The 23,082-nt window shown below is 35.0% G+C and overlaps 4 protein-coding genes across 6 annotated transcripts in view; all 4 read left to right on the forward strand.

The window, feature by feature from the left end:
* The window catches only part of LOC132169407 (two-pore potassium channel 3-like), a 1,757-nt gene extending 1,330 nt beyond the window's left edge, over nucleotides 1-427 (forward strand). Inside the window, exon 2 of the mRNA XM_059580444.1 lies at nucleotides 419-427. Within this exon, the coding sequence (XP_059436427.1) occupies nucleotides 419-427 (9 nt within the window). The remainder of the gene's footprint in view (nucleotides 1-418) is intronic.
* On the forward strand, nucleotides 428-1,313 carry LOC132169408 (uncharacterized; the record flags this gene model as incomplete). The annotated part of the gene is made up of 3 exons (XM_059580445.1): nucleotides 428-547; nucleotides 679-750; nucleotides 987-1,313. Coding segments are annotated over 3 exons (231 nt in total), but the record flags the coding sequence as incomplete, so codon positions are not given.
* A 1,062-nt stretch (nucleotides 1,314-2,375) lies between these two features.
* LOC132168550 (probable purine permease 10) overlaps nucleotides 2,376-23,082 on the forward strand; it is a 62,138-nt gene continuing 41,431 nt past the window's right edge. The window contains exon 1 of the mRNA XM_059579547.1: nucleotides 2,376-2,392. The gene's annotated coding sequence lies outside the window, so the exon portion shown is untranslated. The remainder of the gene's footprint in view (nucleotides 2,393-23,082) is intronic.
* On the forward strand, nucleotides 2,690-10,197 carry LOC132168548 (two-pore potassium channel 3-like). 3 transcript variants are annotated; one of them, XR_009438889.1, is made up of 4 exons: nucleotides 2,690-4,055; nucleotides 7,362-7,699; nucleotides 8,295-8,464; nucleotides 9,714-10,197. XR_009438889.1 is itself a non-coding variant. In XM_059579545.1 (2 exons), the coding sequence occupies exons 1-2, from the start codon at nucleotides 2,923-2,925 to the stop codon at nucleotides 7,507-7,509; spliced, it is 1,281 nt and encodes a 426-aa protein (XP_059435528.1). In that variant the 5' UTR covers nucleotides 2,690-2,922; the 3' UTR covers nucleotides 7,510-7,921. The 3 variants fall into 3 exon arrangements, 1 of the variants encoding a protein (XP_059435528.1); XR_009438888.1 differs by having other exon boundaries at nucleotides 9,887-10,197; XM_059579545.1 differs by lacking the exons at nucleotides 8,295-8,464; nucleotides 9,714-10,197 and having other exon boundaries at nucleotides 7,362-7,921.

Raw genomic sequence — 23,082 nt, forward strand, 5'->3', positions numbered from 1 at the left:
TTTTTTTTTTGATTTTTTAAAATTTTTATAATTGTTGATGGCGATATTTCGTGTTGTCTAACAATTTTGAGTCATTTCTGATTAATTTTTAGTTGTAGTGGAAAAATATTTTCGTTCCAACCAAACAACGGAAAACATTTTTGATTTTATTTTCAAGGTCTTAACCAAACAATGAAAGGTATGCCACTAGACCAGGTACTCGTTATAAAGGCTATGAACCTTACAACAGGCTATAGCTTTGTTGGAATTGATCCAACCAAACAACGGAAAACATTTTTGATTTTATTTTCAAGGTCTTAACCAAATAATGAAAAATCAATAATTTTTCTCTTTGCAACGCAGCTGTATGATGGAATAAGTCTGAAGCAGTCCTTTTGTTTCATTAGACCAATTGCATTCAGTTTAATATGATTTGCAGTACGTCTAATGTCTCTGCTGCTTTGCTGTATGTGCAGTTGCTCGAATTGCTTTGGTGAAACCTGAGAAAGCAAGAGGTGTTGAAGATGTTATACTAAATGCTGCTCAAAGGGGTCAGATAGCTGAGAAGGTACATGGAATAAACCTTGTGTCTCGGTGCAATATTTTGCATGGCACTTCATGTTAGTGGGATGTCTATCTAAATACCAAATATAAAAAGTCAAGTATCTGATAATTAGACGCTTCACATTTTGTATGTAGGTTTCTGAAGAGAGGCTCATATCATTGCTGGAACAAATTAACACCCAAACGACTAAACAAACCAGGGTCACAGTAAGTATATTATTATATAATGAATGTCCTTTGTGCATGAGTAATGCTATTTGTAATACAATTAGATGATATAACAGTGAAATTAGATGATATAACAGTGAAATTCAGCCATTCGATCACTGCTATATTATCATAGTTATATAATAATCTACTAAATAACATTACTCTTTATGCATGAGTGCATAACTTGCAAAATCTTTTGTCAATTATTGTCTTATACTTGCTTTATTTTTCAGATCCAGAGGCGTCGGAGTGTTCTCGAAGACGATGATTAGATCTTATCTGGAAAGAGTGCTGAATTATTAATATTGTGCTTTATTGAGTGTGACAGATTAATGATACGATGCTTTGTTGGTTGTATATTAATGAAGTTCTCAACTGTATTATCCTTCACGCAGTGTCCGATTGAAAAAGCTTTTGGAGTTGTGGTTTTGATATTATGTCTTTTGGGGGTTATGGTTTATTGCTGTATCTTTTGTGAATGCTTATTAAATGAATAGTTTTTCTTTTAATGGGATGCATAATTAGATGGTCCCTCTTATATAGCATAATTATTAATTAGATGGCCATCCTACTCATTAAAGTTGCCCTGCTATTGATGCAGATTGAAAATTATCCCATGGCTAATATATTCTTAAACAACAATTCTGCCAATATCTTCTTCTTTGTGCAGTTAAGAGGTTTGAAATTCAAGTCACCCAATCATTTTTGTGCTTGAGTGCCTTTTTTAAATTATTTTTAGTAATCATATGAAGTCATACTCAATTCATCTTGAACCCTTATTGTGCAACATTAACTTGTAGGCCTCAAAACTAGGGATTTGGATTCCCTACAATCTTCTGCCCAAAGAGGTAGGCAGGAAATATTGTAGGGGAGTTGCTTGGGCGGGTGGGACCTTAGGAGCATAGATAATAACAAGATCCCAATTAGGGGTGGCAGTTTGTGTTCATATGTTGGGTTCAAATCATGTATATAAGATAATGTATGTCAATCATAGTTCAACCAATTTAATTAAATTGGTTAAGACTCTTCAATCTTAGCATGTTAATTTTGTGTTGGTTCGTATTGAGTTTGCAAATTATATAAAAGCTTGCTAGTTCTTATGTCGTATGTTGAATTTGAATCGTGTCGAGGCATATATATAAGACTATATAGGTTAACTCTAATCTGATCAATTTAAGTAAATTAATTAAACCTTTCAATCTTAATCTACTAATTATATATTGCCAGAATTGTCACCCCTAATCCAACAACAGAATTTTTGGTCAGAATTCATTTTGAACAACATTTTATATATAAAGTATACTTTCTTTTTGGGGTACTTGATGAGAAATGATAGGGAAAAAGAAGTTTGTCCTGAGCAAGAGTGAAAGTGACAGCCCACCACTAAGCACCATGGCCCATATTTCCATTTCATTGGAAAGTTGAAAAGCCACCTAAGCCCTTTCCAAAGAAAAACGAAACCCATTTTCCAACTACAGCAAACCTCCTGGGAGTGACCCAAATCTTAATAGTAACCCTACTCTTTATGGGCTCTCCCACAACTCCCACGCGCCCCACAAGCGCGTTCCCCCAGCATATTCCTTCTGCACACACCGAATCTAGCAACTTCTCGCTCGCTCTTTCTCTCTCTCTCTCTCTCTCTCTCTACCTCTCCGGGCTTTGTTTGGTAATGAGGATGGAGTTGGCCTAAACACTATTCATCACCATTTCCCAAAAAAATCAACATCAAAACATTCTAATTTTTTCACTTTTAATATCAAATCATTAACTTTTTATTATTATTCAAATAAAAAAATCACTACAAAACAAAACTTTTTCATTTTTCCATACCACTTTTTCATTTTTTTTATACCAAATATTCTTACTTTGTTTTCACATTAATCTACATCAACTACAGTGTTTAGGCGATCCCCTTTGCCAAACACCCCCTCGAGTCTCAACTGCCGTTTGCCTCGCCGCTTTCCAAGGCTTCTCGAAACAAAACAAAACAAACAGACCGAATCAATCTCCCTCTCTCTAAGAAGTGCGTGTTCTTTCATTGTTTCATATGTTTGATTGTAACAGTCTTTTCTGGCAAAACCACTTCTGCGAAAACATTCTTAATTTCTGTTACGAAACTTGGTTCCTGGTTTTCCGGCAGCTTCCAAATTGGTATTCTGGGAGACCAAGATGGAGAAAGAGCCTCTGCTACCGTATCTAAGCCCAAGAAAAAGACCACCATCGGTGCTAGCGCCACTCCCTGAAGACAACGAGATCTCTCTCCCTCTAACCCCTTCTGCGCTCAAAGACCGCCTCATCTTTGGCCCTTCATCTTCCCCACAAGAATCCTCCCCAATTGTTGATGCCTTGACCCTTTCTCTCAGCTCCCCAAGACCCTCTCCTTCTTCTTCTTCATCTTCTTTAGACACCACTACCCTGCTAGACCCTCAATCACAATCTCTGTTACAGTCTTCACAAGCTTGGCTCATCGACCCCAATTATTCATGGACCAAGACCAATCTCCACCGCTCCAAAACAGCGCCAGCTATGGCGGTTATCAACGAAATTAACAACCCTTCTTCGCCTAGACCGCAACTCGGCTCCCAATCGATTGTGGGCCAAGCGTGTGTGCTTCTTATTTTGTATTTATCCTTGGGAGTGGTTATATATTGGTTTAACAGGGACAATTTCACGGCGACTGAGACGCACCCAGTTGTGGATGCTCTGTATTTTTGCATTGTGACAATGTGCACAATTGGTTATGGTGATATTACGCCGGCTAGCACAGCAACCAAGTTGTTTTCCATAATGTTTGTGTTGGTGGGGTTTGGTTTTATTGATATTCTGCTTACTGGGATGGTGAGCTATGTGCTTGATTTGCAGGAGAGTTATTTGTTGAAGACTGTGAAGGGTAGGGGTGAGAAGGATACGGCGAGGTCGTATTTAGTGGATGTGAAGAAGGGGAGGATGAGAATTAGGATGAAGGTGGCTTTGGCATTGGGGGTTGTGGTTCTTTGTATTGGGATTGGTATGGGCGTAATGCATTTTGTGGAGAAGCTTGAGTGGTTGGATGCGTTTTATCTTTCGGTTATGTCGGTTACGACAGTCGGGTATGGTGACCGGGCATTTCAGTCTTTGCCGGGTCGGATTTTTGCTTCCATTTGGTTGCTTGTATCGACACTGGCGGTTGCTCGAGCTTTTCTGTATCTGGCGGAGGCGAGAGTAGATAAGCGGCATAGGAGGATGGCAAAGTGGATTCTTGGTCAGGATATGACTGTCTCCGAGTTTCTTGCTGCTGACATTGACAACAATGGCTTTGTCAGGTACATCTTGGTCTTGATTAACTTTTGAACTTTTTTTAGCTTAATTAATTTTTGTTCCTCTTCCCTGCTCTAAGCTTGTTTGGGATTGGCCTGAGGCTTTGAGAAGTTGTATCCATATACTAGATGCTTGCAATTTTTTTTTTTTTTTTTTAAATTGATTTTGTGGTTTATATATCGGCATTTTATATAAGCTCAAATGTTAGATATCATTTGAAAGTAATGTAATTATTTGCAACCTATGTTTATTACTTGAAGAATGAAATAAAAAACAAGTGAATTTCATTTTCATGAAATTGGTGCATGACCGGGAGGCAGACTCCGTTACTTCTTTCCTCAATACTTTGTATTCTTGTAGGATGGGTTTGAGAGGTGAAGATAAGTTTTGTTGGATTCCTTTGAAAGGACAATTCTTTGAGGTTATAACTTTTTACAAAGTCCTCATTTCTAATGCCGACTCCTCCTTACCTTGGAAGAGAGCATTTGGAGGATTAAGGCTCCTTTGAGGGTGGCCTTCTTCTCTTGGACAGCAAATCCTCACTCAGGATAATCTTCGCGAACATCGCATTATATTATGGAGTGGTGTTGTATATACAAAAAAAGTAGGGAAGCTACTGATCATCTCCTTCTTTACTGTGATATCGTGAGAGACTTGTGGAACTTGGTCTTTTAGATGTTTGGAGTAGAGTCAGTTATGCCTAGACGGGGTAGTGCATCTCTTGGCTTGTTGGAAAAGAAGGATCAATTGGAGAGACCTTGAAATTGTTTGGAATTTAATCCCTTCATGTTTAATAGGGTGCATTTGGAGAGTAAGGAATGCTCAAAGTTTTGAAGATTGCGAGAAGACGAGCTCGGACCTATAACTTTGTTTTCTTAAATAATTGTTTGAACGGATCTATGCAAACGCATTTCTCAACATCTCTAATTTTGTACACTTTCATGTCTCCTTTCTTGTTCTTGACTTTGTAGAGTGTTTTCTATTGTATATTCTATGCACTTGGGTTGCGCCCCTTGCGTTCTTTTTATGAACTACTTTACTTATCAAAAAAAAAAAAAAAAAGATCTTTTTTTTCTTATAACATAGATGGTTCGAGTTTGGAAATGCTTTAGACCTCTTAGGGTGGTTAGTATTGAAGGTTTAGGTGAACTTCTCTTGTTTTTGGGATTCTAATGAACTGTGAGAAGTTGTAAACTACTTAATCAAATATCTCATAGGCATCAATTGATCTAGGAAGTTTTTGGTGTACAATGCCAGTTATACTTTGGTGTATAATTGGTGAAATGAACTAGAACTTTGACAGCTTTGTCTCAAGGATGTAGCGTCTTCAATTGTGAAAGTCTTATAGGATTAACCCGCTTATATATTTGTTTTACTTACATTTTGTAGGAAAAGTAGAAGATGTTGCTTATACTAGTTTGCAGTGTTTGAAGCTAATTGATCACTTGGACCAGCTGTGAAACAGTTCGATGTAATGCATTTGGACGCATCTAGGCATGAGACTTGGTGATAGGCATTTATTTGATTTAGTGATCTAAATTGAATTGGAGCCTGTTTATTTCATTCTTGGCTTTTCGCCAGAATATGGAGCTTCTAACTTTTTTTTGGGCCCAAAACTGCATATGAGTTGTATGTTCTATATATCAGATACCTGGAAACTATATTGACTTCTTAAAGGCCTCAATCAAATGTTAAGGTACTGCATTCAATTGACTGGCTTTGCTGATAACTAAAATTGGTTACTCATGCCATGTACTTTCATAACTCTTCTATTACATGTGGCTCTTAGGGTTTGGAAATACTTAAGTGAAAGAAGTATTAAGGCTTTTAGTTTGAACAGAGTTGGTGTGTAATGGGTTTTGGCAGAAAATGTTGAAAAATAATGGGAAAACCAGTTGCAGAGTCTTCTGGACAGCAGCGATGACATAGATTTTTCAGGTTGCTTTTGATGGAATAATTAATGATTAAAGCTCAGGGAGAACTTCAGGATTTTAGGGCGCGGAAGGGTGTGAGAGAATGGTATGGTTTAGGGTTGTAAAGAGGCACGAAAAGGGTAAAGCTTGGGCCTGATTTGAGGCTGTGAGCAGTTAACTGAGAACAGGAAATGTGGTCCTTTTATGGTTTGTGGTTATCAGGACTAACCTTTGATAGTGGAGAGGTTTGGGTTATCAAATTACGATATCAAGAACAAACGAGTCATGGGAGGGTCTGGTTCCAGGTTTAAATGGGTGATGAATGTGCAGAAAATCACAGGGAAGAGGAGGAAAAGAAAGAAGAGGGAGAAAAAAGTAGCTAGATAAACATGCCTTCCAAGTATCCAAAATACTTAAAATTCTCATTGATTACTGTAAATATTCTTTGGAGGATACTCGGATATTTATAGGTTTGCAACATTTCCGTATTCTAGTAGGTATAGGACTTACTAATTTAAGATATTTGACCAATAAACAAGCTGATAAAGTAAGAGCTATGTTCTGCTTCTGCCCACTGACTATTTAAATTAGAAATATACCCTTGACTCAATAAATGTATCTAACTATTTTATCATCTTTTCATAAAAGAAGAAAAGGCTACACAAAAAGTTTAAGATTACGTGGTGATTATGAATGCAATTATTGTGAATGCCAGGGTTTTAGTATTTTGTAGTTGTGGTGTTGTGAGTTGCTGCACAGAAAATGAAATCTTCTAGTGGTGCATCACAGCAATGGGTATGGATGATTTTCTGCCTAGATCTGTGCATCAAAAGACAGGCAAATGGCTGTTGATTATTTTTGCTTTTGTAGCCTATGATTTTGCTTCCATTGTTTATTTCTTCTATATGTAGGATCTCTCTTGAAATGTAGTGATTATTTGATAAAATTAATTTCTGTGCCGAGGAAAAAACGTGGTAAGTTATTTTTGTGGAAATAGTTAGAGTAACTTCTGATTTATTACTGAATGGAAGGCAGGCTGTAATGTGGCATCTTGCTGATGATAAAGAATCCAATTCCCTGCTTTCCATGTTTGGGACTGCTTGTTTTCTATCTACACCGATTTTGACTTGAATGCAGATGCCTTTAGCAATGCAACAGTGGTGGTAAAAGGCCCAGATGTATCATCTTCGTTCTGATTGAATTTTTTCTTGTAGATCCTAGCTATATAACTTGCTTTAATGTCTCATACTTCCTACTTTACTCTCATTTTGCTTTGTGATATTAACATCAATTTTCATTCTTTTTTATTCTCAATGATTTATATTATCTTCATTTACCTTGAGTTGAAGCCAATCCAAACAGTTAGGTTAAGTATTTATGCTTGTTTTATGTATGCAGTAAATCGGAATACGTTATATACAAGCTCAAGGAGATGGGAAAGGTATCGGAGAAAGACATTATGCAGATCTGCAACAAATTTGATAGACTAGACACTGGAAACTGTGGAAAGATAACTCTTGCTGATCTCATGGAGAATTATCATTGATACACAAGAACAGTGGATGAAGCATGATTGATACAAGTGCGTGAAAAACTCCCATGGTTTTGTTTCCCACTTGATTTTACCAACCAGTTTAGACGATGAAGGTCACTGCATGTTCCAACTAGCTCTTACCCATCATGATATGAGTGGTAGATCAGGAGTTTCGATACGTGGAACAATTTACTGCTGGAAGGTATTTTTGCTTTTGTACAAAGTTTTGTTAGCGAGTATTTTGTACAAAGGTTAGGATTAATTCTTTTGCGGAGACCTGACTATAAAAGAGCAAGCTTAATAATTATAAAATTTATTATGGCCTCTAGCTTTTGCTTCTGAGCTCTTCTCTTTTTCTTTTTTGGGGCTCTACAATGTAAATGTTTGTAAAATGGTTAAATAAAAGTGAGGCTCTTTGATCTCTCTCTCTCTCTCTCTCTCTCACACGCACACACATGGGGGGTTTGGTGTTCCCCCATGTGTTCCCCCATGACATTGTTTTGTTGTGATTATGCAGCCTATAAAATCTCTCCTCCTCTGTCTCTGTGCACCAACTGCTTGAGTTCCATTGCATCCATAGTTTATCATTGCATGTTCAGTTGTATACTTTTTGTCATAATATGCTATGATACATAAAATTGAAGCACTGCATTGTTATTGACCATAACAGAGCACCCTAGGATTTTCTTTTGGGATTTCAAAGATTTTTGCTGCATTTAGTGGACGGTATCTGGATGTGTAATTCAAATTTGTCTTGGTTCTTAGAGCACTCTTTTCTGTGTGCATGTATGTGTTAGGTTCGGATGGAGAGAAGGGGTCTTTGTGGTAGGGTGGGAGCAAATCTTAGTGGTTAGTAGTGACACAAACTGAAAATGGTTTGACAGCTGACAAAGATACGATCAGAGTTGATTACATGTTCTCTTTTCTGAGCACTTGAAAGCTAGTGATCATTCTTCTTGTAACACTTGTAAGTACAAGCAGCTTTTTTTTTTTTTTTTCCTCTCTATTTTAGCTATCAACTTTTATTATTTCATATATATATATATATATATATATATATATATTTTCACTATTCTTAGAGCATTCACATCCGGCTCAACAAATTGTTTTTGCTAAAAAACCCATTTTTCTATTTTAGCTATCCACTTTTTCAAATCACATACATTCAGCTCAACATTTTAACTATTCACTTTCACTTTTCTATTTAAAATATTATTTATTTATCTACATTTCATATTCCCAAGAAAGAGAGAGAGCAAGATTACTTTTATTATTAATATAAATAAGGATTTGTTGAGGTACAATGCTCAACAAATTTGCTGAGCTTTGTAGCAGCTCAACAAATCTTTAGTCATTTTATTGAGTCCGATGTGAAGTATTTTTTTTTTTACATTGCTAGTTAAAATAGCGAAAAAGCTAATATGTTGAGGGCAATGTGAATGCTCAGGAAGAGAGAATCAAATTGTTTTTATTTTTTTAATGCATGGTTAAGCTACAATGCTTAGCAAATTTGCTGTGCACTGTCGCAGGAAGCAAATTCCTTAGCCAAAGTGATTAGCTGGATGGGAAGTTTTTCGCTATTTTTTGCTATAGGGCTAGCCAAAATGGCAAAATAATCTTTTGGTTATTTTGGCTAACCCAATGTGAATGCTCTAAAGAGAGTGTTTTTTAGGGAGGTGAGCCTCCTATTCAAGTACGTACTTCAAACGTTTTCTAAACCTCATAGCATTTTCCTGGCGTTTGAGGCTTCTATAATTAATGTATGATTTGATCACTCGTATACTGCCCCTTCCCTTATTTCTAAAATGTTCTGAATATAAAGTAATTTACTAGTACATTTTATTGAAGTAGAAAGTATGGAATTATGATCTACCTTGCCTGAAAGCAGATCATGTACTAATTTGGTGATACCACTACCCATAGGTTCTTTTCTGGAGCACTGAGCTTCAAGTTGCAATATTGTTAATGGTGTTTTGGACTAGTTGCTCTTACCATCTATTTCAGTCTGGTTGATTATAACTTATGAGTAATGTTATTCTTTACACTCCTTTCACACCGACTAATATAGCGTTAATTTAAGTGGCTGACATGAGAAGTCCCTTAAAATACGTCACATTAATCGATGTGTGAAATAGGTGTAATAAATGGGTACGAAGAATAGTGTTACTCATAACTTATTGAGTAGTATTTACAATATTTTTGGGTCAACTTGGCAGGGGATGATTTGTGTAGACAATAAGCCAGTTCGGTGCATTTTAAGGGGAGGGTGAAAAGTTGGACTCGTTTTGTTCATGGAATCCAGATGGGTTTCCCATTTGTTTCTCTAGAAATTGTCAGGATTTCATGATTGGTTATTACTTTTCTACTTAAGAATCTCTTGTTTATGCAGGTTTCATGCTTCCACGTTTCAAGAAAGAAAACGTGATTACCACACATTTAGTTTTGACCTTGACAACCTCGGATTCCCATGGGTTTTCATTAAAATTTCGTGGAAATGTGATTAAATAACATGCATCATATCCACCTGTGTCGGGTTTGAGGCATGACATCTACGGATCTGAATCTCTAGTAATTTGTTGCATAAATTATTACAACGTTCATGCCCAAAATTTGTTTGGGCAGATGGATTCTTACATTTACTATCCGAATTGTTAGTAATTGAGACAGTAAAATCGCTGAAGATCTAGATCTGATGACCTCCTTTCCACTAGCCTTTTCATAGTGAGCTGTGAAAGTGTGAATGCCTTTCTGGGATTTCTCTTGAAAAGCAAAGCATCTTATCTTGATATTTCAATTAGTATTACCACACGTTTATAGTTTGGATTTTCTAGTGAGGAATTCATTGTTGAGTGTAAACAATCCTAACTATTGGTCAGCAACTACGTCAGTCAACAGAGGATTTTGATCATTTTGTTTTTGCTCAAATGCTATATGACTCATAGTCCAAAACCCTTTTCAATTTCCAAGATTAGCTGCATTATTCACCAATAATCCAATGTTTAGTACTTTGACAGCTTGCAATTAGAAGACTTTCAAAGAAAGCGGCTAATTAGGCATTATGCGAAAAAACCCTTATTCTTCAAACGGACAAGTGAGTCACCAATTTTACGCCAGATCTTTCTGACAAGAGGGTATATTACGATCTTAAGGGTTAAAAGTTTAATCAAATTAGTATTAAATAGTTTTAGAGTTTTTTTTGGGTAAATGGTTTGGCCCTTAACACTTGATATCAAAGCATCACGTTTCGAGTTCGAAACAACCTATAAGTTGGATTAAAATGTCCTGATATTATGTATGTACATAATTATTGAATATTGATAGCTGAGTGAATAATGGAATGTTATAATCTTAAGGGTTAAAGGTTTAACTAAATCAATATCCCAGAGTCTTAAGACTTTTGAATCAATAGCAGGGTATATGTCCACATGTGAACATGAAATATGCAAGGAAGATACCTCGACATTTCATGAGTGGAAATGTCCCACCTGATTTGAACAATTTGGTGATGAATATTTTTTTTGCAACTTTTTGATTGATGATCGAAAGTAAAATGAAGTTGGTAACTCAAAGGTATGAGAGTCTAAGAGGGATTGGACTATTAAGAGTAAGAGTAATGCTACTCTTTATACTAATTTATCACACATATTTTAAGTGATTTTTCATGTCAACCAAACAATCACTTAAAAAAAAAAAATGCTAACCACTTAAAACATGTCATATCAGTCGATGTGAAATAAGTATGATAAATAAGTATAGAGTAGCATTACTATAGGAGTAATGTTATTTATCCCAAATATTTCATTGCGGCTAATGTGACACATTTCAAGTGATTTCTCATGTCAGTCACCTAATGACTTGTATAGCATCATTCAAGAGTGAAACAAGTGTAAGCTGCTCTCTAGTCTAGAGAGAAAGAGAGGCCCCCCCTTCTCTCTAGGAAGTAGAAGCTTTCCCTCCTCTTTGTGAGATTCTTCATCACCTCCTGCGAGTGTCCTAGGAGAGAAGTGATTGATCATTTTTCCTCCCTTCCCCCCTTCTTCCTTTTTTTCCCCCTCTTCCTCCCTAAATCGCATCAGTCCCTCCACCATTGCCTCGACGTGTTGCCTCCTCCAGTCTCCACTTACTACCTCAGCGCCGCTCCCTCTCGGTGGTTTGCACACAGGTCAAACAAAGAGCCTAGATCATGGTCCTTCCAAGCCAAATTTGTCCTCCTTTGTCAATCTTGCCCACCCACACGCTTCACCATTGTCTTCTTTGGCCTTGTAACTTAGTCGTCCTCCGCACTGGTTTACGTACACCATGCGCCAAAGTGTGGATCTCATGCATTCGCTAGTGCTCCCATCGTGTCTCCTCATCGCCGCCTTCCTTCGCTTTGGATGTTGTGTTTTTGCTGTTTTCTTTGTATCTTTGTTATTATTTGATATATTCGTGCCTTGGGGGTCAAGTAGAAATTAATTAGGAGTAAATCTCCATTTATTTTTTGCCTTTATTTTCTAGTCTAATAAGGATTATATTTTTCAAGTCCAATAAGGAGAGTAAATCTCCAAGTCATAGGTCGATTCTAATTCTATACAAATCATAGTCCAATATGGAAAGGACTTAGTATGGAATAAAATGAATCCTGGTCCTAGTCAAACTAGGTCTTCTATTTTGGTATGCAACTATTCTTCTATTTAAAGGCTATCAATAAACAACTATGTGTTGAATATTGTTTTTAAATACAGTTTACTGTATTTTGGAGGTCAAAGCTTCCTTGAAGTAGTCATTGGAAGTTACGACTCCCTCAAATGAGCCGATCTATTCCTTTATATGTTTGTTACTAGTTGATTCACATCATTATTGTGGAGACTTTTGTAACTGGAATTTATTTCTCCTTGTCAATGGATCTTGACCGTTGCTTGGCATTGTTTCCCCTCAATACCTTCTTTACGGTGGTTATTGCAATTTTCAAGAGGGGGTTCGAGAATGGTTGAAGAACCTTTCAAGGTCCGTGCCCCTTTGCCTATTGTTATCTCTGAGATCCCTTAAAATTTCCTTTAAATTTGAGATTTTTAAATTCATAAATTTTAGCCGTCCATCTTATCTAAGTATCTAAAACAAGCCATGTTTTAGCATTTAATGAAAAAATTTAATGAGGAAGCTACCCTCAAGGAATTTAATAAACCATGTTTCCTTATTAAATGCTGAAACATGGCTTATTTTAAATGTTTAGATGAGATGAACGATTGAAATTTATAAATTTGAGAATCTCAAATTTTTTTAAAAAAATCTAGGAAATCTCAATTCATGCAATCCCTACAAAAGACCAAGTCATTTATGGTCTCTCTCGGATCATTTATGAATCTATGATCTATTTTCCGTTTCTTTTTTTGGCATTATCTTTTCTATTTGGGTATGATGTTTTATTTCATTGGTCCCTCGTAATCATTTTTCCCATTATGCGTAGAAAATAGGAAAAAGAAAAGAAAGAAAGAAAAAAAAGAGGGACATAAGTGTTATAAGACAAGAGATTAGAAAAAAAAAAAGAGTCTTATAAGACAAGAGGAAAGAGAAACTGCATTAATGTTTGTTCTCACCGAAAGATTGATATGTATGGCTTTTGATTTTCCTTTCTTTTTTGTTTTCCGAATATTGTTCATTGCCCTCGGTCATTTCTTGGAAAAGCAAGAAAATCCAAAACGAATCACATCTTGGGTAGACAACAAATCCAACAAGTTTTGCATTTTCCAAAGTCAAGCTCTCTCTCTCTCTCTCTCTCACATACACACCTACACTACGAGGAACAAGAAATGCTAAGTGTTTTCTTAGTGTTTTTTTGTCTTCGGTAGATATTATTTAAAAACAAAAAAAAATTGACAGTTATTTCTCTCTCATGATTTTTAGAAACAACACGAAAAGAACACTAAGAGAACTACCTAGCGTTTCTCCTTAGACACTCGTATTGTCTTTTAAACGTTTTAGGCAAATTCCTTGTATCCATTATTTTCTCAGCAAGCTTTAATGTCAAAGTAAGATTATGGGTCATCTTACTTATCAATGTCTTCCTTGAAAGTTTACCTTGAAAAGCTTATTCAAAGCTAGAATCGAAGCAAACCCTTTTCTAGAATCTTAGTGAACTGAAGAATGAGACCCTAAACTTTTGAATTCTAATCAAGTTGACTGTCCCCAGTGGTCTTGACTACAGTCTGCTTTATTATAAAAAGAAGCTTAATTTACATGTATGTTTTGGCATGGTTGAGTGACTGACTGAGTCAACTCGTCCGGTTGTGGATTTGTGACACGTTGCTGACTCCATGAATGGCTAATATTAAACAAAGGATTCGGTGGAAAAAAAAAAGGGGGGGTCTTTTCTAAGTTTTCTTCCTCTCTATCTTCTTGTTTACTGGTTAGAAAATTCAAATTACCCTAATAATAGTAAATAAAGTCGAACATGGAATTAATAGTTGTTGGACTTGGAATCAGTCAAACAAATTCTTGACCTTCTGAAAGAATCAAACCAGAAGAAGACCTTTCACATTAATGTTCTAGCTAGCTTGAACATGACTAGATGGGGTTACATACATGTGTTTTGGTCATTAAATATGCAACTATATGATCGACACAATTATTGTATCATGTTTTTTTTTATAAGGCTGGAAATATTGACCTATTTGGAACATTCCAAGTGGAGTAGATGGTGAATAGTGTCTGGTTCTTGCTGACTTTCGCTTTCTAGTCAATTGAAAAAAATAGTGTTATGAGGAAAAAAATAAAAAAACAATATTGACTAAGTTGTTCATAAATGTTTGGTGATGTGGATTGGTGATATGCCAGCCTAGATGTTTGTACAAACAATTTTTTTTTTTTTTTTTTTTGGCCACTAAAATAGAGATTGATTTAGAGTAGATTAAAGTTATGGTAATGAAATGGGTCACTCATTTATTCATTGGATTGGAATCTCTTCAAATTTTCTGCTCAAATTCTATTGCTCGAAGCACTCGGGCCCCCGGCCCCCGCACTCGGGTCCCCCCTGCCCCCGCCCTCCTCTCTTATTCTTTGTCTGAATTTGTGGAATTCAAGTAGGGAATAAAATCCCCATCCTTTTCCAACCAAAAGATTGCTACTCAATTCCATTTTCCACATGGACCACATTATTCATCAATATGCATCTAAGAAAGAAAAAAGAAAGTGAAAGGAAAATAGTGGAATTTAAGTTTCATTTTAGCATTTTTGCAATTTTCTTTCCTCTCTACATATTTGTTACAATTCAAACAGACCCTAATTGAGTTCTCAAACCCCATATAGACTAGCAATTTGGTCACCAACATAATTCCCTATACTCCCCATTAATTTGGCAATTCTAACTTCGATAAAAGAAAGAAAAAAAAAAATTAATGTTAGATTAACATTTGATGATGCAATTGATTGCATGATTAGACTCGAGCAACAAACACATGTAAAGAGTAAAAATATTGGTGGTAGTCGGGTTTGCCAGCAAGAGAATGGTCTAATGCTTATGTTAACAAGGGTAAATAATTTGTTACTCTAAAGAAGTGTAACATCCCACCCCAATGACACATAATATTGTCCGCTTTTGGCTCCCCTCGAACCAGACTTCCCAAGAAGTCACCAATCCTGATACTATTCCAGCAGAAGCATGCTTAACTGCGGAGTTCTGATGGGATCATGATCATTACGGCTTTTAAAACGCGTTGTTGTCATTAAGGGTGCAGTATACATTTAAGCACATCCTTATCTCCATACCCAGGCGATGTGGGACGTCACAATCACCCCTTCTTAGGGCCCAGAGTCCTCGCTGGCGACCCTCATGGGATTAGCCCATTCTTGGCGTCCGCCCCAGCGAGCGCCCGCTAGCGACCTTTATGGGCTTATGCATGCTCCTCCCATCTCAAGCAGGGCAATGGCTCTGATACCAAATTGTAACATCCCACCCCAATGACACATAATATTGTCCGCTTTTGGCTCCCCTCGAACCAGACTGCCTAGGAGGTCACCCATCCTAGTACTACTTCAGCAGAAGCACGCTTAACTGCGGAGTTCTGATGGGATCATAATCATCACGGCTTTAAAACGCGTTGTTGTCATTAAGGGTGTAGTATACATTTAAGTACATGCTCATCTCCATACCCAGGCGATGTGGGACGTCACATGAAGAGAGCTAGAGTATTTGTGGGGAAGTGTAATCGTACCTGTAATGGTTGCATGCCCTCTTTTTATGTGGAGTGTCTACTAACGGGATATGGCCTTGGTCAAATGCTGTCAGTTGATAGGGTATGACCTTGATCAGGTATTGTCCCCAACTTGCGCCCACTAAGTGGATACTACCTCAGCCAAGCGTTGTCTTCTTATGGGATAGGGCCTTGGCCTTGGCCAGGCGTGGCACATAATTATGGTTTATGTAGGAGTGGGTAGATTAATCATTTACCGCCTACCAACCGCCACTGAACTGTTACCGACCGACAACCGACTTTTGGCGATTGGTAGGCGGAATAAAACTACTGTTTTGACATCGATTTAGTTTGGTAGGCGGTAGAAATTTTCTTTTGTCGGTTAACTGACAATTAACCGAATGAATTGATTTTTCAAGTAAATTTTGAATTTTATCTAGTAGGTTTCCTTATTGTGTTCGGCCAGTTGATTTGTGATTGTCCTTTTGGTCCATGTTCCATGAATTTACTTTTTCTTTTCATTTATAAAGCATATGATTTACTGATTTTATAGTTACAAGGAAGTTGATACCTCTTAACATAAAAAGTTAAAAACTTGTAACTGACTTGACCGACCACCTATTAATTGACTAACCAATTTATCGAAAAAGTCAAAAGTATTCATTGTGGGTATTAAGTCAGTTAATTAACTGACTTAATCGACTTTTACAAATCGGTAGGCGAAAATATCTCTACTAACACCAACCGAACCGATACCCACCCCTCAGGTTATGCTCGTAATATGATGTTGTGCTGAATTCTATGCTTCTTATTAGTTTTGACGAAATCAAGAGTCTTTATTTTCTATGCCTCCCTTCCAATATTCATTATACACCTATTGTACTGGTACGTTTGCTTTCACGGTCTAAGCATGCGTGTAACATTTTGTTTTGAATAATTGGTACAAAATAGTTAATTCCTATTTGTGCGCACACTTGTAATAATGAATGTGTTATATTAATTTCAAACATATACGTATGTTTACCAAAACTTTACAATAGATGTTCAAATACGGTTTGCTTATTAGCATTGAGAAAAAAGTGTTAATGTCAATAATAGGAGTAAAGTGAGAAAGGTTAGGACGATTTTACTACTTTTTCCCCCCGCGAGTTTGCAATTACTGTGGACAGAAAGTTCAACGCCCTCTCTCGTCAAGCAATAGTAGAATTCTATATAATTATATAATCTTGTATCAATATTCGCATTCGCTTCCAGATGTTCTATCTAAATTTTCGTTAGAAAAAAATTGTTAAAAAAAATTGCAAAGATTTAAGCGATGATTATTTTACAAATTCCGTTAAATCTTGATTAACTCCTAAATTTTTGCAAATTTTTTATAATAAAAAAAAGGGTATTTTGGAAATTTTTACATGATTTAATGAAAAAATTTGGGTATTTTTTACAAATTTCGTTAAATTCCAACCAACCCTCGAATCTTTACAAATTATTTATAATGTAAAATGTGGGTATTTTGAAAATTTTTATAAATCTTAATAGATAGGAGACATTGCAAAAAATAAATGTAAGTCATTAGTATTTTAGAGTAAGGATGTATAAATGTAATTTTATAATTTTGGGGAATTGTATGGAAATTTTAGTTAGATATGACAAATGGATAAGCTAAGCCAATGGTTAGACACAAGCCACGACCAACATTCCAAGGCAAAGCATGTCTTAAGCAATGCATTGGCATTGGTTGCATCATAACATCTCTTATTTAGCATTGGGTGTTGGGATCACACAAGCCATGAAGTACTTCTCTTTCATTCCTTTTTCTATGTTGGAAAGAGATTCGAATCTCCAATAATTTTGCTGTTTGTATTGTGACTGAGCAGACAATAGACTGTCTGAAACTTGCTCAGAGGAGAGATAAACTCCCATAGAAACTTTTATATTTACTATTCAAATTATTAGAACTTTTTATATTTACTATTCAAATTGTTAGAACTTCTGTAGCACTTATCTGACCAAGCCGCAGGCGAAATGTCTAAAACTTGCTCAAACATATGAACTCTTGTAAAAACTCTATCACATTTACTAATTCAAATAATTATCATCGTTGAAAGGATTAGGCAAATGACAGCAGTGACGTTGGTAGGATGTGACGGGAGAAGAAGGGGTATCATTATTTAAGCCTTAAATCAGGGGTTAATTGGTACTTTCTCCTCACAAGTCCACTTCACAGAGATTCTTTTTTTCCTAGTGCACACCTAACAAAAAACCTGCCCTCTTCTACATCGACAGGGACTTCCAATACCAATAACAATACCAAACCATACTTTATGTCACATATAATGGACACACACACATGACTAAAAAGGTCAACAAACTCATGCTCTTTTTTTTATTTTATTTTATTTTATTTTATTAATTTATTTATTTTAATTCTAGCTGTACCATTAATTGAAAGTCGTCTCCCTTAAGCAACCGCCCCTTTGCTACCGTATCCCACACCTCCATCAAGTAGGAATATATATCCGCTTTCCGCAGTTGATTTTTGTGTTAACTCTTTTAACATCATCCAATCAGGATAAAAGATCTTAGCCTTCTAGATTTAATGTCTTAATCATCTCAAACGATTTGATCAATTTACATATATATATATATATATATATATATATATATTATTATGTTATGAATGACGTAGGAGTATGGCTTTTTGTACGTCATGCTTCTTCTTTTTTTTTTTCAATTTTCTGTCTTCATGTGGTAGGATTTAAGCCAAGAAAAGTCCTTTTTTATGACTAATTCATCTTTCAAGATCCTAAGTTTTGATAGGTTATTAGATGCAGTAATTAATTATTGATTTTGATGTATTTAATTTGCTGTTATTGTGTTAGGGTTCATTTGAGTTTGTGATTTTAAAACGTAATTTTAAAAAGGTGCAGTTAAGCATTTGGTAAAATCGCAGTCTGACAGTTAAAATTTTAGTTTCGCGTTTAAAGTCTTACGTTTTAAAAAACGCACGTCATTGATTGCGATTCGAAAATGCAAATTTTTTTACGTTTTCAAATATCAAATTTTTAAAAACGCACTCCTAAACCATACGTTTTCTACAATTTGGTTTAAAAACACATTTTTGTCTGCAAAATCATAACGTCAAATGCACTCGATTCTTTTCAACATTCACTAGGAATTGATTTTTTAAAATGCTATATTTCTCTCTTTGTTGTTATAATTACAAGAAATGTTATGTGTATTCCGCAACTATTCCACAATGTTAACCTACCATATTAGTTTAGCTTTGTGTGATAAAAATGTGGCGTAAAACATTACTTTATTATTATTTAGTTGTTATATAACATGCATGATGCATCACTACTACTACAACATTATTTTTATTGTTTTACTAGGTTTTTGAAGTTATATGTTGATATTGCACAATCTATGTAATTTTTGTAAGATTCTTTAGATTCGAATCGAATTAGAACGTGTGCTCGTTTTTGTGTCCACGTTTTGTTATGGACACATGTCGGAGTTCACAAACAACTAATCCAAGCTACTTCTACTTTACTTAATTAATAGACCTAAAAGTTTGATGGGTGTCTTTTCATGAAAATCTGACCACGGTTTCAAATAAGGCAGGTCCTCTGTAAGGACAAAAGGTTGGCTAATTTTGTTACTTAACAACTAACAATTGAAGAAGGTAGGTAGATGTCAAACAACAAGTAGATAAAATGCAATTAATGAATAAGTACCAAATAAACCACAAAAAAGGGTTTTATTTTTATTTTTATTTTTTAGAAAAGGGCAATAGGGGGCGGCTAATTGCGACTAATTTACTTGAGCGTAATTATAGTAATACTTTTTTGTTGAAAACTGCTCAGGAGGGACTTAGACGACAGAAATCGCAGACGCTCCCTTAAAATCAATTGAGTCATAGCTGGACCCAGCCCAATCAGGATATCAGTGGTTCTTAATGCTGTTGAATTGTTCAATTAGTTACCAAAATCATATTGATAATTGAAATAAAAGATGCATGAGAATCATGTTATGCAAATAATTAGCCACAAATTACGGCATGGCACAGAAGTCTGTAAAATATTCAAGTGCAACTTTTTAATAATTTAAATTTTAAACCATTGCTTCTTGATGATGACCAAAACAGCAATCACTTTTGTTCAACTAATCAATAGGGATTAGGGGACGATTATATTATATTAACATTCCAGGAGTTTTTTCTTCCTCAGCGTTGGCATATGAACGCCAAATAGTTTTGACTGCTCCAATGACAAACATAAGGCTGTTGACAACACAAAAAGTAACCTTTTTCCCTTTGATTCTTTCAAGCTAGTCTATTTTTGACCAAATCTCATAATTGAGTTGGTTTGTCATAATTTAATTTTAAAAAAATTATGTTTAATGAGTGCCGGTGCAGGCAGTCTACATTTTTGTGACTGATGTGGTAAGTGTCACGTGGTTTAAAGTGGTATTAGAGCGTTAAAAAAAAAAAAAAAAAAAAAAAAAAAATTGGTATCAGATCTAACGAGTAATTCTAATTTCAAACCTTATCTCCGTTATTCACTTCCCATTCAATAAATATTTCACGTGTTGGGCCTCACCTATTAAAAAGTAGGGCAAGTGCTAAAATATTGACTAAATGATTAAATTTACCAATTCTTGTTAGCTTAAGCTTTTAGGTTAACTGGTCGCATCGACTGACACATCAACTTGTAAATATGGAAAGAAAATGTGGACCGCAGTTACTAAAAACTTGTAGTACCCATAACATTTTTCTTATTTTGAACCACAAATCTACAATATATATATATAACTTAATTTTGAATTAATTTTTCCTTGTATGTAATGTTAATTTGTTTCCTTTCCATATCATTGATCCTTGCCTAGCTGCCAAAAAATCCCTATACTTGCTTGCCAAGAAGAAGAGGCTCATTCATGTGTTAATTTTGATGGTGAAATTTGGCTATCAACCAGCTAACAATATTTAATAGCTTTGTAATGTAAACTTTCGTTTATTATATATATATATATATATATATATGTTTGGAGAGCTATCAGCCTTCCCGTCGTGGTAGGGGTCGTTGTGCTCATGAATGGACCCTTCTAGTCAATATCGGTGTGGCCATTACCAATAAGACAATGCTTATGGGGCCCTATATATAATAACTAATGGCAGTATTAGGACTTGGATTCAACCAAAAACTCCACACACACATATATTATAGAGAGAAAGAAGGGGGAGGGGCAGAACTAGAATTTTAGGAGGGGTAGAACTAAAAAAATAAAATTGTTGGGGTTAAAAATTAAGTTTGGGGGTTCATTTCATAAAAATACTTAAAAAGAATAATTTTTCAAAATTTTGTGATTTTTTATTTATTTTTTTAATTTCGAGAAGGCCGAAAACCCCCAAAGCTAGGGGTGATTCCGGCATAAGATCATTTTTTTGTTTTTTTTTGGATTATATCGACATTATATTTGTAAAAACTCAAGTAAATAAATAAATTGATCATTTTCCATCTGATTAAAAATTTGAAATTATTAGTGATTTAATATGGTATTAAAGCAGGGATTTTGACTTTGAACCATAATGTACGTATTGAAATCTCACTTGTTGATATGATATGATTTATTAGGACATGGACATCGATGTTAATGTTATGCATGTCACTTAAAGTGGCACTTCACTATAGAAAATTACAAATAAAAAAGTAGATGACACTTATCTTGAATCCCTTTGACTTTATTTTATTTAATATATATATTCATCATTATCCTAAGCTTGGAATTATTTGTGGTGGATCGAGATCTAATGAGAACTCTCTACTTAGTCCTTAATTTTAATTTTTTTTTTCATCTCTCTTGTATTAATCTTAAATTGTAACCACAATTCTCTGTAAAATAGTAAGTTTCAAGCAATTTGAGAAAATGAAAATACTCATAATATAAGTTCAAGTTTCAGCAACACACCTATGCTAATTTGTGAGGACCACATAAATTAAATGTGTATACCTTTATTTCTCCATTTTTTTTCTTATCTAGCAACTTGTACATGCATGTCTCCCCATGAGTATACAAAATTACATGTCGAAAAAGATTGCTTTAACTCCTCATGGTACAATAATCTCCTTTTACTATAAATATAGAGAGAACTTTTTTTTTTGGTAGGAAACAAACACAACATAACAAAGCTTAGCGGGTAGGGATCCTTTCCGTTGTCGACTAGAATATTGAAGAGGCCTAGAGATTAGAATACATAGAGTTTGGAGGTGACCCATTTTGTCGTAAATTGAGCACAACTCCCGTGTTTGAGATGATTGGCGAAATCTAATATAACTTTTTTTTTAAAAAAATGTATTAAAAAGTGCTAATAAATTTTTAGAACATATATATTACACTTCTTTTTTTTTTTGTTTTTTTTTTTTTTTTGTGCAGCAAGAAAAATGAAAGAATTTGAAAAAAACATGTGTATCATGCATTTCTTATGGAACCCTACCCTAGTGGGGTACTAGGTAAGTGGTGCTTACAAATGTGGTAGTTAGACATTAGATGCGTATGTCTTCCACTTTCCTATATTTTCCTAAATATTGAACAACCTGTGTCCTTGTGAATACACGTACATATTAATGTCAAAAAAGATTGCTCGACTCCCAATATGTGGCAGTCAAATCTTTTCTTAATCTCTATAAACCTATAAACAAAAGGAAAATGAAACAAAATAGATAGAAGGAAAAATATCTCATTATTCCTTGTTGATTTTACCCAAGAAAAGAGAAAATTTTAGCATTAATTATTAATTAGGAAAGTGTTAATAAGTTTCTAGAACATATACTTATCTCTTGATTTTCGCACAAGACAAAGATAAAATAAAAAATCTCAGTTTGATTTAATTTCCAAGAATAATCATCAAAATGGTATTATTTTCTTCCTATATAACTTGAAAATTTGAAAATTTTGAACTTCAACTAATAATGTGAAAAATTTATTATCACTTGTCAATTAGTATTATTATTCTTATTTTAATGAGCAAATTATAGAATAAGAGAGAAACTATACTAGCTAACCCTTTAAAACTATCACCTAATTTACAATATCTTTCTCCAACTTACAATATCTAATAAATTATAGCAAAAAAAATACAATGTTAAAAAATCATATATACAATCAGAAAATTCTTACAATCAACTACTATCTATGACTTTAGCTTTCGCTAACCCATGTACAATTTGATTAAGAAACAGATCTACTTCGGGCAGACTAGATCTAAGACATGAGTAGCCCAAATTTTCAATTTTTATTGTATGACCGTAAGAGATAATCATTCATACCGATCTACTCCTCCTCAACCTAAAAGGTCAGAAAAAACAACTAACGTCCTTGACCCAAAGACCAAGACAAAAATAACAAAAAATCAAAACTT

The sequence above is a fragment of the Corylus avellana genome, chromosome ca2 (genome assembly GCF_901000735.1).
Source record: "Corylus avellana chromosome ca2, CavTom2PMs-1.0".
Taxonomy (NCBI): Eukaryota; Viridiplantae; Streptophyta; class Magnoliopsida; order Fagales; family Betulaceae; genus Corylus; species Corylus avellana.

Coding starts and splice junctions, on each gene's coding strand:
- LOC132168548 (XM_059579545.1), top strand. CDS start 2,923: ATGGAGAAAGAGCCTCTGCTACCGTATCTAAGCCCAAGAAAAAGACCA. Junction 4,056..7,361: donor GACAACAATGGCTTTGTCAG/GTACATCTTGGT, acceptor TTATGTATGCAG/TAAATCGGAATACGTTATAT.